Source organism: Phyllopteryx taeniolatus, chromosome 2, assembly GCF_024500385.1.
Source record: "Phyllopteryx taeniolatus isolate TA_2022b chromosome 2, UOR_Ptae_1.2, whole genome shotgun sequence".
NCBI classification, from domain to species: domain Eukaryota; kingdom Metazoa; phylum Chordata; class Actinopteri; order Syngnathiformes; family Syngnathidae; genus Phyllopteryx; species Phyllopteryx taeniolatus.
In genome coordinates this window covers 3561901-3576516 of record NC_084503.1, presented here as the reverse complement: position 1 = coordinate 3576516, position 14616 = coordinate 3561901, and the positions used below count along the sequence as shown (strand labels likewise).

At 41.2% G+C, this 14616-nt stretch overlaps 1 protein-coding gene across 20 annotated transcripts in view; it reads left to right on the top strand.

The window, feature by feature from the left end:
- Nucleotides 1–14616, top strand: part of mical2a (microtubule associated monooxygenase, calponin and LIM domain containing 2a) — a 44888-nt gene that overhangs the window by 4102 nt on the left and 26170 nt on the right. For 4 of the 20 annotated variants that reach the window (XM_061753952.1, XM_061753812.1, XM_061753831.1 and 1 more), the window contains exons 1-7: nt 2974–3095; nt 5380–5751; nt 9542–9749; nt 10462–10578; nt 11100–11201; nt 13773–13928; nt 14036–14136. In XM_061753952.1, coding sequence (XP_061609936.1) covers nt 3042–3095; nt 5380–5751; nt 9542–9749; nt 10462–10578; nt 11100–11201; nt 13773–13928; nt 14036–14136 — 1110 coding nt within the window. In that variant the 5' untranslated portion in view covers nt 2974–3041. The other 16 variants (XM_061753909.1, XM_061753935.1, XM_061753927.1 and 13 more) reach the window with 9 other exon arrangements.

The window sequence follows — 14616 nt, the reverse complement described above, 5'->3', positions numbered from 1 at the left end:
TTTACAGGTCATGTGTTGCAACCCAATAATACTTGTCTATTCTGAGCCTGCCTCAACTCATTGTTGACTGACAAAATGGTCTATTCTTGGCAAACATCAACACCGTTGACCCCTTTATTGCTATAGAAGGTCGCATGAAAGATTCCCACCAGACCTTGAATTTGTTTTTATTTTCCTGCAACGGATATTTGCGCACCGACGGCCATCGAAGCCTGATGATCCTGAAAAGGGGATCCCTCCATCTTTTTACACCGCATTTCGAATGCGTTGTTTATGCCGTTCAAAACGCAAGGGAGCGTCAAAATTGCCGTTTACCATTGCGGCGCTGCGCCTCGAGTTTAAATGCTTTGTTGTTTTTTTTTTTAAAACGATCTTTATTGGACAACATTTCAACGATACAGTTGACTTGAGTAGCATTGCTGTGCCGTCAGACGGCGCATCCAATAATAACAAAAAAAAAAAAAAAACCAGCCCAAATTACCAATGAACCCTATTCGAGGATTGTAGAAATAACATAAAGAAAAGGAACAGACTTTGTTGTCAATTTAACTGCGAAGTCCGTTCCTCTGATGTGAGAGTGACACTTACCAAGGGGAATGGCAACAGCAACATTCACCTACAGCCACCTTCAAAAAAATGTTATTTGTTATTATGTAACGGATTAATGGCACATAACAGGACCGGTGTAAACCAAAGACCCCCTGAAACCGGATTAGTGCTTCATTCATTAATGGAAAACATACTGTATCCATAAGACATCTACTGTAGTTTTCCAGACACTTTTCCAGGCTTGATATCAGAGCTGAGATAATCTTCCTACCTTCTGTGACCTTCATTTTGATGGACGCAGCCCGTTTTGGCAGCGTGGTTGCTTATCAGGCCGAACGGATGGTTCCTTCCTGGTTTTCTAAGGCCCGGGCTGTAATTACGTGTGGTGGCTGGCTGGCTGCACTGTGCGTGCGCGCGCGTGCGCGCGTGTGTCTGTGTGCTTTTCCCAGCACTCCCAATGTTTTCCTTTGTGCCGTCAGCTTCCTATTGTATTCTCACGGTGACTGCGTCACTGCTTGCTCACTTGATGATCACGTCTCTGTCTTCTCCTGTGGTTTCTTGGAGTCGAGGTTTCTGTTGAAGGTCTTCATTTAGGAGGTGTCGGGTCAATTTTGATGACCTCTTTTCTCGCCCTCATTGTCTAATACTACCACTATATTGTGTCCACTATTTTATTCTGCAATTGTACTTTTTGTTATTCTATAGGCTCAGCGTTCCAGTTCAAATTGCCTTTTAATGTTTGAATGCTGCCAAAAGTTATCCGGAAGGATAAAGAAGTATAAGTATTACATAACTGAGTCCTGTTTTGGGCTACAGTGCACCAGGTCTTATTTCCTGGTGGGGAGTGGACCTTTTGTTTTCCAATAAGCCTGTTAAAGAAGAGTACAGTACATCCACATGAATATTTGTTTTAGCTGCTGTGTTATTAAACTGGAAGTCTTGGTGGGGGGACATATTGTCAATATTAAACAAAAATGTATCAAACAAATTATTATTGATAATAGATGATGCCGTAGCGCATATTGCATGTTGCTGTTAGGAGATCTTGAACGACCTAGAGGGGTGTCCGAACGTTTTCCACGGATGGCTATACAGTAAACTGGAAGGAAGACGAGGGTTACGTCATTTTGTGTTTCGGACACATGCTAAAATGCTAAAAAAAAAAATAATTACAAAAAAAAAAAAATCTAAAAAATCAGTCACAAAGCAAGAAGTTATTAGTATTGGTGGGAATTTGTCACATTCAACTTTTAACATTTAAAAAAAAAAAACTTTTTTTCATTTATTTTTTATTTGGGGAACTAACATAGCCAGTAACAAACTTAAAACAAATGGTAAATAAAAAAAGTAGTGCAATATCTTGTACATTTTCTTTTAAATAGTATGAAAAAAATAAATATAACTTTAAATAATTAAAAAATGTGATCTTGTGACATTGAATTTTTTTTTGCATTTTTATTAAATTAGAAAATAGTACAAGAATATCTGTCAACATTTTAACTTTTTTTTTGAACCTTTTGTAACCCAGCCTGCCGGATGTTTTATTATAATATTTGTCTGCTTCTCTGATTGAACACAATACATGTTCTCATTCTTACAAATGTTGTTTTTTATGGAATGTGTCACAACACAGTGCACACTGCACACACGCGTGCAAGTGTGTGTGCATGCATGCATGCATGTTGAGTCTATATGTTTACTCTGTATTCCTTCTGCACAGCAGTCCAGGTGCAACAGGTGCATTCTTAACATTCCAGCGCATTGCAAGCGGATGTCTTTTGTGTGTGGACGTGCCTGCGCGGCCACTCTGTGAAACGGCTAATACTGTACTTGCATTTCGGTTGTGATATTGCGCTATTCAGGTACATTGACAACAATACAAATTGGAAGTTTTACAGTGTCCGGTCATTAGATGGATTACACAATGCAAGACTATGATAACTACTGGATAATGACTGTCAGGGAAGTGTTATTTTAATATGGTTATTATTGTGGGTGCAGTTTTAAGTGGTGTAGAACTGCACTGCATAATACCCAAAACTGTAAATATATTACATCTTATATTATATATTAATTTTGCAGTCAGTTAGTGTACAAATGCAATCAAATGTATGCGAACCCTTTGGAATGAGCTGGATTTCTGCATAAATTGGTCCATAAAATGCGAATTGATGTTCATCCAAGTCACAACACAGACACAAACAGTCTGCTTTAACTGCGGCCAATAAAAGCATGTTTATTTTTATTGGCCACATTCTGTAAACACTCACAGTGAAAGGCGGAAAAAATTATGTCAACCCCCGGAATTTTGAACTCAGTCAAATGAATGTGACGAGATTGGAGGTGTTGGTGTTGTTATAGAGCGCGGCAGTTTTTTTTATTGTCAACAAGCATGCATTGTTAAGACACAAGCGAATGTCGAGGCCGGTTTTAGGGTAACTCAAATCCATTACGGCGATGGACTCCGATTGAGATCAGAAACGTGTCACCCGATGGAAACTGTCCGACGCTGGGAGATATTCCACGCTCCGGCTGTGATGTACGCGGTATGTCGGCCTGTGTATTCTCTCCGCTTCGTCTGTCATTAAGTCGTATTTTTACAGCCGCGCTGCGGCCTCGCCGCGTCTGCCCGCAAGTGACTTTTCCATTCTGTGAGCGTGCGATGGTCACATCCACGCTACTCGAGTTGAGACCATCTCGAGTTAGCGAGAGCTTCGACTTGGAAGTGGTAGCGTTTCATTAGCATTCTGTGCATATGGTTCCACTCTTTTTCATTTTTGAACTGAATAACAAACGCAGACTGAGTGCTGTCAACAGGACGTTTTATGAACATTCAACAACAGCCAAGAGATTTATGAGCTTTGGTAATAATGAGGAATAAATCAATTATTAATATGGTAAGTTGAGAGCTCACATTTGCTCACGAATGTTCCTTTTCTTGCTTGTCATTTTCTGAATTACTCTCTGACTTCAATGTGAGGGATGTTATGTCCACCGCATAGTATGCACTTTTTCCTACAAACTTGAACGCACCTGCATCATTCATCATGCATCTTGGAGATGTCTGGGCAGTGGTCATGTAATAGGCCGGTGGTTGAAGGAGATCCTTTCATAATATTATTGTAGTCAAGCAACAAAAAGTCTATTCTTTAACAACTATTATTACTGCAGCGTGCTCATCTTAGTTGTGATCAGTCGCACGAATATCTGTGTCTGTATTATACTGATTTTACCGGCGACGTTTTGGAAATGTACCTTAAAATTTCCACCCCTGTGCAACCCTTCTCACATTTAGCATTTGAGCAGAACTTGAGTAATAGGGGGTGGGGGGGGGTTTGCGCTCCTGCTGATGGAGCAGATCAGAGCCGGTTGAGGCACGTGGTGGAGGAATGTGCTCTGGCTGCGTTTGAATGTCTGCTCTGAGAGGTGAAAGGTCTTGTTTGGCAGCAGGGGAGGTCCAGGAGGACAATGGTGTAATCACATGAAGCAGGCTTTGTCTTTGAATGTGGCGGCTCAGGTTTGCTGGATGCGTACGCTGGTGTCTGGCTTAAAAAACGCTCCATAAGCAGTTTCATTGGCCCGCCACCTGAGGCCCAGGGCGGGGTGGGACAGTTAGAGGGGATTAGTTTGGGAGGGGAGCGGGTGTCGGTGTCCCGCACGGCCGGGCCCGTGCGGCTCCACAGGACGTTGGAATATCAAAGGCTTTCCACTTCACAGAAGTTGTTGTCGCCACCTTTTTTGGAAGTTCCACCTTTTTTGGCAGGGGGTTCAAAACGACTGCTGCGAGCACAAAACTGAGTTGAACATTTTCAAATGCACGTGTTGGAGGAACACGCTTTTATACCAGTTTTTTTTCTTCTTCACATCACTTCAGAATGAACATACAATTCTTGATTATTTTTAAAAAAATGTCAAGTTTTGTTTTTGTTTGTTTTTTTTCCACGAGGCAAAGTCAAAATAAGATATTGTGGTTGTGCAAGTCTGCACTGATCTGACGAAACAGCGTAGCGTGTCTGTGCGTTTTAACCATAAATCCACTTCCAATATACAATGTGACCTTTTCAGGAAGTGCAAAATACCTCTTGACTGATCAAATAAATAAAAATAAGTCAGAGGTCTCAAATTTCAGCTATGTGCTCATCATTGAAAAAATAAATGCAAATCTTTTTTTGTTTGTTTTCTCTTTACTTCATTTGTCCCAAGAGACATCTTCTGTAGTAGGACTAAAAATTCATGTTTTTACCACTTTGTGATGATACATTTTACATACACAGCCGCAGGCATTTTTCAAAACACCGGTGGACACTACAAAAGTAAAGAAAAATTTTAATATAATATTAGAGCGGCGTGGCAGATGAGGTGGAAGTCTGCCTCACAGGTTTGAGGTTGGGGGTTCGAATCCGGGCTCCAACATTCCTGTGTGGAGTTTCCGTCCTCCTCCCGTTTGCGTGGGTTTTCTCCGGGTTCTCTGGCTTCCTCCCACATTCCAAAAACCTTCATGTTGGTTTCATTTAAGACTAAATTGTCCTAAGACGTGAATGTGCATGTGAATGACTGTTAGGCTATATGTACCCTCTAATTAGCTGGCGACAGGTCCAGGATGTATCCCGCCTTTTGTCGAACATTTGGTGGGATAGGCTCCAGGTCACCTAGAAAATTGGGCTTCTTTTTTGGGGGGTAATATTTGGCCCTGAAACATTTGCGGTTTTGTAACCGCAAAGTGTTCTCTTTAGAAAACCCAAATATGGTCACCACTGCAGCGATGCAATGAAGGCGTCTCTGGATTGTCGGCCACCAGATGACATCAGACTGTGTGTCTTTCCTCCTCAGACTGGGCATGACGGCGCAGGCCAAGCAGAGGGTGTAGCCACATCTGGCAGAGCGCTCGCAAGAAGCACGAGACTCGGCGCACCGAAACGTCCACCGCCGTCTGGAGAGATGGGAGAGACTGAGGACGAGAGGGAAAGCGACGCCGGGAAGCTCTTCGAGGACTTCGTCCAGGCTTCCACCTGTAAGGGAACGCTGCAGGCTTTCAACATCCTGTGTGGACAGTTGGACCTCGACCCCGCCGACCACGGCACCTTCTACGAATGTCTGAAGGCCAAGGTCACCTCCTGGAAAGCCAAAGCGCTTTGGAGCAAGCTGGACAAGAGGATGTCCCACAAGGAGTACAAGAAAGGTGACGCCTGTGTGGCCACCAAGGTAAGATTCTTCACAGTTTTTTGTCTTGCGTCTATTACAGTTATGATGGTGGCTTTTTCGATGCATACCGTCCTTTCATCCCCCCCCCCCCCCCCGATATACAGGGCTGTAGATGTTTCATGCAAAGGCTCATTACGGTACAAAAAATGTGTGCACATCTGGAAAAACTTGTGTTTTCACAGTTAGGTCTAAAATAGGCATGTGACCTCATGGTAATCAACGCGTGACTAATTCAATTGTAATTACGTTGCTATAGAGAACAACTGGAAACTGTTAATCCATCAAAGGTTGCAGAGAGGGAGAGAGTTGCATCTATTTATTTATCTATCTATTGATCTAAAATATGGACATATGCACACATGACATATACATTATTTTTTGGACAGTAATGAAATGCATGTTTACCACTTGTGATCCTAAAAAGAAATTACACTTCACAAGGCGAGTCCAAGAACAAAATGCACAAAGGATTGAATGAATTTTATAGGATCATTTGGCAATCTTAATAACGTGACTTTGACATACTTTCTCTATGCATGTATGAATGTCTCTATTTTATTTATTTATTTATTTTTTAAATCCTCTCGCCAAGATGCTAGATTGATTGCTTCAGATATTTGTTATTGATTTATTTGTGTTGACGGGGCAGAGGTGGGTCTCGCACACGGCGCCGTTCAAACTCGGACCGCTTCCGCTTTGACGGCAGAAGCACCCTAGACTTTAGTGATGCATTGAGGTGAACTAGTGTAAAAATGAATGAATGGGCACATCGGGACTTTAGTGAGCATCTAGACCAGGGGTGTCAAACTTTATTGTTGAACTTACTGTCGAAGAACGGTTTGGTAACAGAAAAATGCAATATCTCAACATTATTGTTTATTATTATAACAATTTGGAATGTGGGTACAGATTTTAGCAAAAATCACGGAAGTTGACGAGCATGATTTGCTTTCACGGGCCACGTAAAATGATGTGGCGGGCCGCATCTGGCCCCCGGGCCTTGAGTTTGACACCTATGATCTCGACGGTAAAAACAGTTAAAAAATGCTGATTATTGGCGCAAGGTCTTATGATGCACATTTGCACAAAGAACCACATACCACAACACCCGGATAAATATTATATTATATAATATGACTGCAATTGCTAAAAGACAACAGTTCATGTAAAAAATGGTTACAAAAAAAGAAACATGTGCAAGTGTTATGTTAGACTTCTGAGTTCAAGTTATGAGCCCCAGAATAAACTACTTGTACATGACAGCTAAATTGTCTATGACTTTGTTTTCTGCCAACTTTAATAACAACACGTGATAACACTCAGCGTTCACATTGACTTGATTGCTGTCGAGGATGTGATGTCATCCGGCTTTGACGGCTGGACCGCGCCGGTGCGCTGAAACGCTTGGCGAGAAGTAGCGTACTCGTGCGATATGTTCATTCAAATTGGCACTGACGTTTGCATTGGGCCGTCGGTGGAGTCGATCCGTCTTGAGCTGCTCAACGGGTTGACTACTCGTGTTCGCCAGTGAGGTAGTGGACGTTATATGTTACAGGGTTTCCTCTGTGACAGTGAGGTCGCAAGTGCGACAGGAAGTGTGTCTGACTCAGCAGATGTGCAGGAAAAAGCCTCTTATGTGTGGGGGGGAAAATACACCAGTCAGTTGAAACGGGACTAAATAAACAATGTGTTCTTCTGTGTATCAGTCGCAAATGACATTTCCATTACTTTCCCCACTCAAATGGCTTTTATATTGATTGTTAGATGTTAGATATTTTGTCAAGCTGGCAGCTGACAGCGCTGTGTGCGCCACCTGAGAATACGTCATGCTGATAACCTCTGGCTGCACACGGTGAAACATTGTGTCATCATCCTTATTCCCCTGTGGAACAAGATGGAAAAACATGGTGACTAAAGCCGAGTCATCACCTCCGGCGCAAAGATAATTACTATCCACACAAATGGTCCTGGCATTTGTTTTCTCTCAGCAAGGAGCAGCAGGAGACAAACCCATGTCCAGGCACAGCGGTACCTTGACTTGCTTTTTCAAGTTACGAGCCATCACTTGGTCATTTTTTATTATTGATTTTTTTTTTTTGGCTTCGTGTTGCGAGACAAAATTTGACAACGAGCGAATTGCAGGTATGCCGATGCACTTTCAGCCGTTTTTAAGCAGGATAAACAGTCAAACGCACAAATGCAAAATGATAACACTCGCATGGAGCAGGAGCAGAAAATGGCTCCTGCCAAAAAGGGTGGGCGTGGCCATCATGAATTCCACACGCACACAAATACAAAATGAAAACACTCGCCATGTTCCTGACATTACACAAAGCCACGCCCCTTACAGTCACAGATACAGCACTTCAGTTATTGTTGTGACTTGGCTTGTTCCAGTGTACACTAAGTACACTTTATAAAACCAGTTTATTTATTTACATTCTCTTGTATTATCTTTTTAGACAATACAGTGTGATCTTTCTTTATGAAAGAAAACATCGACAACCAAAAAGCTTTTTTTGTGTGCGAGCTGGAACGGATTAATGGGATTTCAGTTCATTTAAATGGGGAATACCGATTTGAAATATGAGCCATTTGGGCTACAAAATCGGGTCACGGGAAAAAAAATTCAACCCGAAAGTCAAGGTACCGCTGTATTGCAAAAGTGTCACAATGATAAACTAAGATAAAAATTGTACCTGTACATGCTTCTGTGAAATGGCTGTCTTAAAATATTTCTACACCAGGTGTTCATTTTCACGGAACTGTAGTGCAAATGTCGCAGAGGATTTTATTCCAGGTAAGCCTGCTTGGCATCTTGTGCATCAATGTCAAGGCGTGAAATCCTGAGTGGCAGGCAATTTCAGAATGTCATTTAAGTGCTAAGTGATCATTTTAAGTGCTCATAAATGTGACCTCCAGTGGACAAAATTAGCAACTTTTATTGAAAAATGCCATTTGTTTTCGATCCCCACTGGCTGGATTGTATGGTGGTTCTTTGAGGCCTTTTAATTTCCTCTCTATACATTACGGAAGCAAAGACAAAGTGCGGACACAATTGTTAAAATGGTCCAGGATTTGACGATCTAATTCTGCATGCGTTTGTCTTTTGCGCTGCGATGTAAAGAGAGACATACTCGGGTTTCTCGAAACTTTTGTCCACATTGAATCTGCGGATCCCTTCAGTAGCTAGAAAAACCATCAACATTTATTTTCCCTCTGCATGATATGCCAAAAGGGGAAAAAAAAAAAAAAAAGACATACAGTTGAACCATATACAGTTGTTTAAACGTTTAGAGGGAAAGACGAAGGAAAAAAGATTTTTCCCGAAAGAGTACAGCACACTTGCGTCACTTCTTTCATCTATCATCCAAGAAGCTGATGTCATGTTCGGGCCCGGTTTTTAGACAAAGGCAGATGCACTGGAGGTGACTTCATCAGGCGCTTTGTGGCCGACACACGAGCAGGGCAACGCATCTGCTAATGGTGGGCTGTAGTCATGGCTCAAGCTGATACAAGATTTTGGCAGATGTTCATTTTGGCAACCACTTCTAATCTGCTATTTTTTTTTGTTTTGTTTTTTTTGCTGATGTCATCTTGAGACAGTCCTGACTGTCCTTTTTTTTTTTTCCCCCCTCTAAGCGGTGCGGCACAGTAATTGATCATCTTCGCATGTGTTTTAACACTCAGCGTCCTGGTAGGAAATAAACGGAACGTCACCCCGGCAGGAAAAATTCGCGCTCTTGCGTGAGTAACGTGACACCTACTTCATCACAACTTGTCCTCCTAGTGCCTCATCATCGGAGGAGGTCCGTGCGGCCTGCGCACAGCCATCGAACTCGCCTTGATGCGGGCCAAAGTGGTGGTGATCGAAAAGAGGGACTCCTTCTCCAGGAACAACGTGCTGCACCTTTGGCCCTTCACCATCCATGACCTGCGGGGCCTCGGGGCCAAAATGTTTTACGGCAAATTCTGTGCCGGGGCCATAGATCACATCAGTGAGTGAAGCACTTAATTATTTGGTAGTCAGCGTGGTATGTTCTACAGTTTCACTGCTCCGCTAAGATGACATAATGAAACGCGCTCAAGTTTTTGTGAGGGAGGTTAGCGCAGCTTTTATATTGTAGTGCAATTTGTTGTTCAATTATTTTAGCCAATGTGTGTACGTTTAGATAATAATTAGGGTTCCGAGATAGATGTCAGCATAACTATAGTGGTGCCTTGAAACATGAGTTGCATTCATTCCGTGAACACAATCCTAACGCAAAAGACTAGTATCCCAAATCATCTTTCCCCATTGAAATGAATAGAAATGCCATTAATCCGTTTCAGTTTCTGAGGAGAAAAAACAAAAACGGTTGCAATGCGTTTAAAATAGCACTCTATAATTCTGTCCTTTATAAAAAGATACAGTAATGACATATTTACATATAACGGCAAAACATTGAAACATTTGCCACATTTTTTGGCTTTTTTGCAGATTTTCACTGCCTTCTCGTGTACTTAAATGACCAAATATGGGTCCTCGCCCAATAAAAGTTGTTAAATAAATACCTGAGCATTATTATCTGAAACCAGCATTTTTGATACAGCTCTGGTATTGGATCTCATCTGTGGGCCAGTGACAGCACGTGATAATTTCATGCCGCCAGTATAATCCACTAACAAAGTAGGCCGTGTTCCTCAGGTGTACTGTTCTGTGTCCAACAGGTATCAGGCAGCTGCAGCTGATGCTGTTGAAGGTGGCCCTCATCGTTGCAGTGGAGTTTCACATCAATGTGGAGTTTGTCGAGATGCTGGAACCTCCTGAGCACCAAAAGAATGAAGGTACATCCCACACAGCTTCTTTGTGTGATGGTAACAGGAGGAACAACTTGACTGGCCGCACCCAAATTTGACTTGAACGCTCGCTTCCAGCTGTTCTATCAATACGCTGATAACAACAAGAGCCTCGCCTAAATTTAGACGTACTTCTGCTGCGGCCCTGAATATCGTATTACGCAACAAAATACCAGGTTGTTTCAGTGCGGGTCAGAGTCTCATGCAACCACTCATGCAAAACTCCTTTTTAATATCCGCAGATAAAAGCTAGACAAGCTGTATTTGCCTCATTCCTTGAGATCCTAACGGGAAGAGGCATGAGTAGAATGCATCAATGGCGTCCAAAAGTTGCATTCAATTGAAGGTTTATTTCATATGCAGCGTCCCCGAAGCCCCATCAGCTGACACGTATCACACCATGTGGCCATTTCTGTCTTCGCCGAAGGAATAAGGCACAAAAAAGAATATTTATATAACGTGTTTTCCCTCGCTTGCCTCCCGATCTTTCTGTGGTCTCTCGCTTTCAGGGCCGGGGTGGAGAGCTGCAATCCGACCTGCTGATCACCCCGTGGCTGACTTTGAGTTTGACGTGGTGGTGGGGGCCGACGGGCGCAGGAACACGCTGGAAGGTGAGAAGATGCCAAAGAAAAAGGATGAACGGTGTCAACGGCTCAGGGGTGAACGTTTACTTGAAAGAGACAAGGGGACAATGCCTCTTGTAAAGTTACCACATGAGGTCAAAACAAAAAAGATATTCTTTTCCCACCAGCACTGGAATCACATGGTTGGAATACTTTGTTCAACCAAAATATGTTTTCAAACTCGATGAAACTCCAGATGATCACTGAATACGTTTTTTTTTTTTTTTGTCCTTTTGGTAGCTTATTTTGATTGCCTAAAAAAAATAAGAATATACTCCTATCCAAACTCATTAACAATACACAGTGTCGTATTTAGAAATGTATGCTACTCCTATTATTAGTATTATATTCGTATTTTATTATTATTGCCTTTATATACATTTGAATAAATATTGATCCAAATAATTAGTTTAATATACAGCACCATGAAAAAGAATTATTTCTGCATCTTACTGATTCAGTTACAGCACAGGTGACAAATTCCTGGCCCGGGGGCCATATCCCCTGAAAAGTACTCTTCTTCATTCGCGTCTGTATGACTGTATTATACTGCCCCTGGTGGCCAAGTCTCATACAACGACTTAATCAGGATGCACCAACTGTTAAATTCTTGACATTGTATTATTTCATTGTTATTACTGTGCTTTACAAAGGAAAATATTATAGTGATATTATCCTTATTAAAAACCGGTTGCAATTTTTGCAGAGGCTTAAATTTATTTCAGTGAAGAAAGATGATTTACAAATCGTCCAAATCCAAAGACATAAAAACAATTATATTTATACACTACTGCGTATCCCTATTTTCTCATTGCCTGTCAATACATTTTCTCTTTAAAACAGCAAACAGCCTATTCGAAACATACAAGTGTAACAGTGTGCTTGTGTAAGTGTGTAGCGGTCACGTCGTCAAAGCACAAAGGATCAGAATACATAAATAGAATCGAGGCAGGCTTGAGTGGAGCAGCTGATGGCCGCTGGAGCCCACATGAATTTTGCATCACTGTTTTTTGGACTCTACTCGCTGCTTGCTGTGGTCACCCAACAAGCAATGCGCATCTGAGTCTTTTTCCTAAAAAGGTCAAAAACATGAATTTTGGCTCGTTCTTGGGTTATGAAGCAGCCCAAGGGAAATGAGTCAGTCTGCAGCAGGTCTGCTTTTTTTAGTGGGCTAAATGTGGCAAAGCATCCCAAAATACATCCAGATCTGCTTTTTGCAGATTTAGTTCTCAATGAAGACGGGGTGTTCATTTAATTTTCAAATGCTATGAGTTTTAAGATGACTTTTGCCATTGAGAAATATCACCCCTTCATGTGCGTGACTAAAACGGTGGTATGTGCAAAAGCCTTTGAAATGTGATTCAGCGGGTGTCTACGTTGCAAAGCTAATGACTTGACTATTCTCTTATTAATTACATCCACCAAGAAGGATACTTTTGTGTTTTAGTGGACTGGTTAGAACAAAATTTTGATATAATGAATGTGATATTCAGGCTGTACAATTCAACTTTTAAAAAAGAAAACATAATTTAAAAGGGGTGTGTTCACTTTCAATATGCATTGGTTAACAGGATCAGTCCAAAATATGAATTACAGATTACCATTCAGCTTTGTGAAGGAGTGGTACATAGGCCATCATTTGAATTGAATACAAATAACATTTCCAACAATTAAAACAAAAGAGACTTCAATGAGAGGTTGATGCCACTCTCAGTTGAATGCCAAATGTCATTGACATGTTAACGGTTAGCGTCGATAATGTTGATATTGATATATTGATAGTGTACAATTGATATTGGTACACAAATGGTGGAGCAACACATGTAGACAGATACTATAGCAATACTCACAGGCATATCATCTTCATCTGCTATGAAAAATGACTAATATTACAGCAATTTACTGAGTAACAAGAGTAGTAGGAGGAGCCCGTTCTTCGTGTGTGTCTTCATGACTATAATATACAATACTGCCTCCTGATGGCCAATGCGGCCATACCAGGAGGAGCAGCACAATGAGTTGGATTGCAGCATTAAATCATGATGTGCTGTTTAATTCTTTTCATCCTATATAATTCTGTTATTACTGTCAGAGACAGAGATGATTATTATTTTTTTTAATTAAATTTTTTTACATTTTGCTAGAACTGCTTAATGGTCATGGCATAGTTACGGAATGCGCTAAACTCTGATCTCAAAGCACGTGTCTCATTTTTGATGAAAATTTGCCCCTTCTGTGCTACTGGCTTTGAATGTTGGTCATGATGTTGGTACTCGGAGAGCAAACTGTTTTTTTTTTTATTTTATTTATTTTTTTTTTTTATTAAGAACCCCTGATCTAGCCTATAAGTCTAAGACATGCTTTGTTGCTCCATATTAATCATTGGTCCGGCTCACACTTATTGTTCTTGTTTCTATAAGCTGTGTAAGCCACATGTGATCCTGAACTAACCACCTTATGATTCGCCTTTAAGACTACTTTTCCTTTTGGTTTGAACCCAAGTCTTGTTTGGTTTGCGCACCCGTTCTTCCCTCTTCTCTCGATTTCTTTCTTTGGCAGGTTTCAAGAGAAAAGATTTTCGGGGCAAGCTGGCGATCGCCATCACCGCCAACTTCATCAACAGGAACACGACAGCGGAGGCCAAGGTGGAGGAAATCAGCGGCGTGGCCTTCATCTTCAACCAGAAGTTCTTTCTTGACCTCAAAGAAGAAACAGGTGAGAGAGAGGAACTCTCTGATGCCTTCAAGGACACGACACGGATTATTTTTCCGCTTGAAAAAGGATGCGTTCACAAGCGTCCGACACGCCTGTCTTTATCGCAGGGATCGACCTGGAGAACATTGTGTACTACAAGGACAACACGCACTACTTTGTCATGACTGCAAAGAAACAGAGTCTGCTGGATAAAGGAGTTGTCATGAATGTGAGTGAACAAATGTCAACGTCAAATCTCCATTTTCAACAAATTGACACTCATGCAGAGTATTGTGGTACCTTGACTTACCGGGAGTTTTTCAAGATACAACAAGCAACAGGTTGGCAGATGGTGAACAATTCTTAAAAAAAAAAATTAAAAAAAAAGGCTTAGTGCTTCAAGCTGTTTTTTTTATTTTTTTTTTTTATTTACTGTAAAAGTAAACAAAGTGAATTACACTTTGTGTATAACCAAGCCACACAACGTTGCCGAAATAAAAAACATAGCTGGGTTAATGAAGCTGGCATCAACATAGTGGTACTTATAAATCTTAAAACAACTTTCAACTTTGAATCAGAATGCAAGAACTCTTTAATTCTTTACTTTGTGTTTAATTATGTTATTACTGTTTTAATTTTTTAAATAAAGTGCAATACTTTAGAGTGCCATTTGTCTAGTTAAAAATATGCTACAAAAACATTTGGGGTT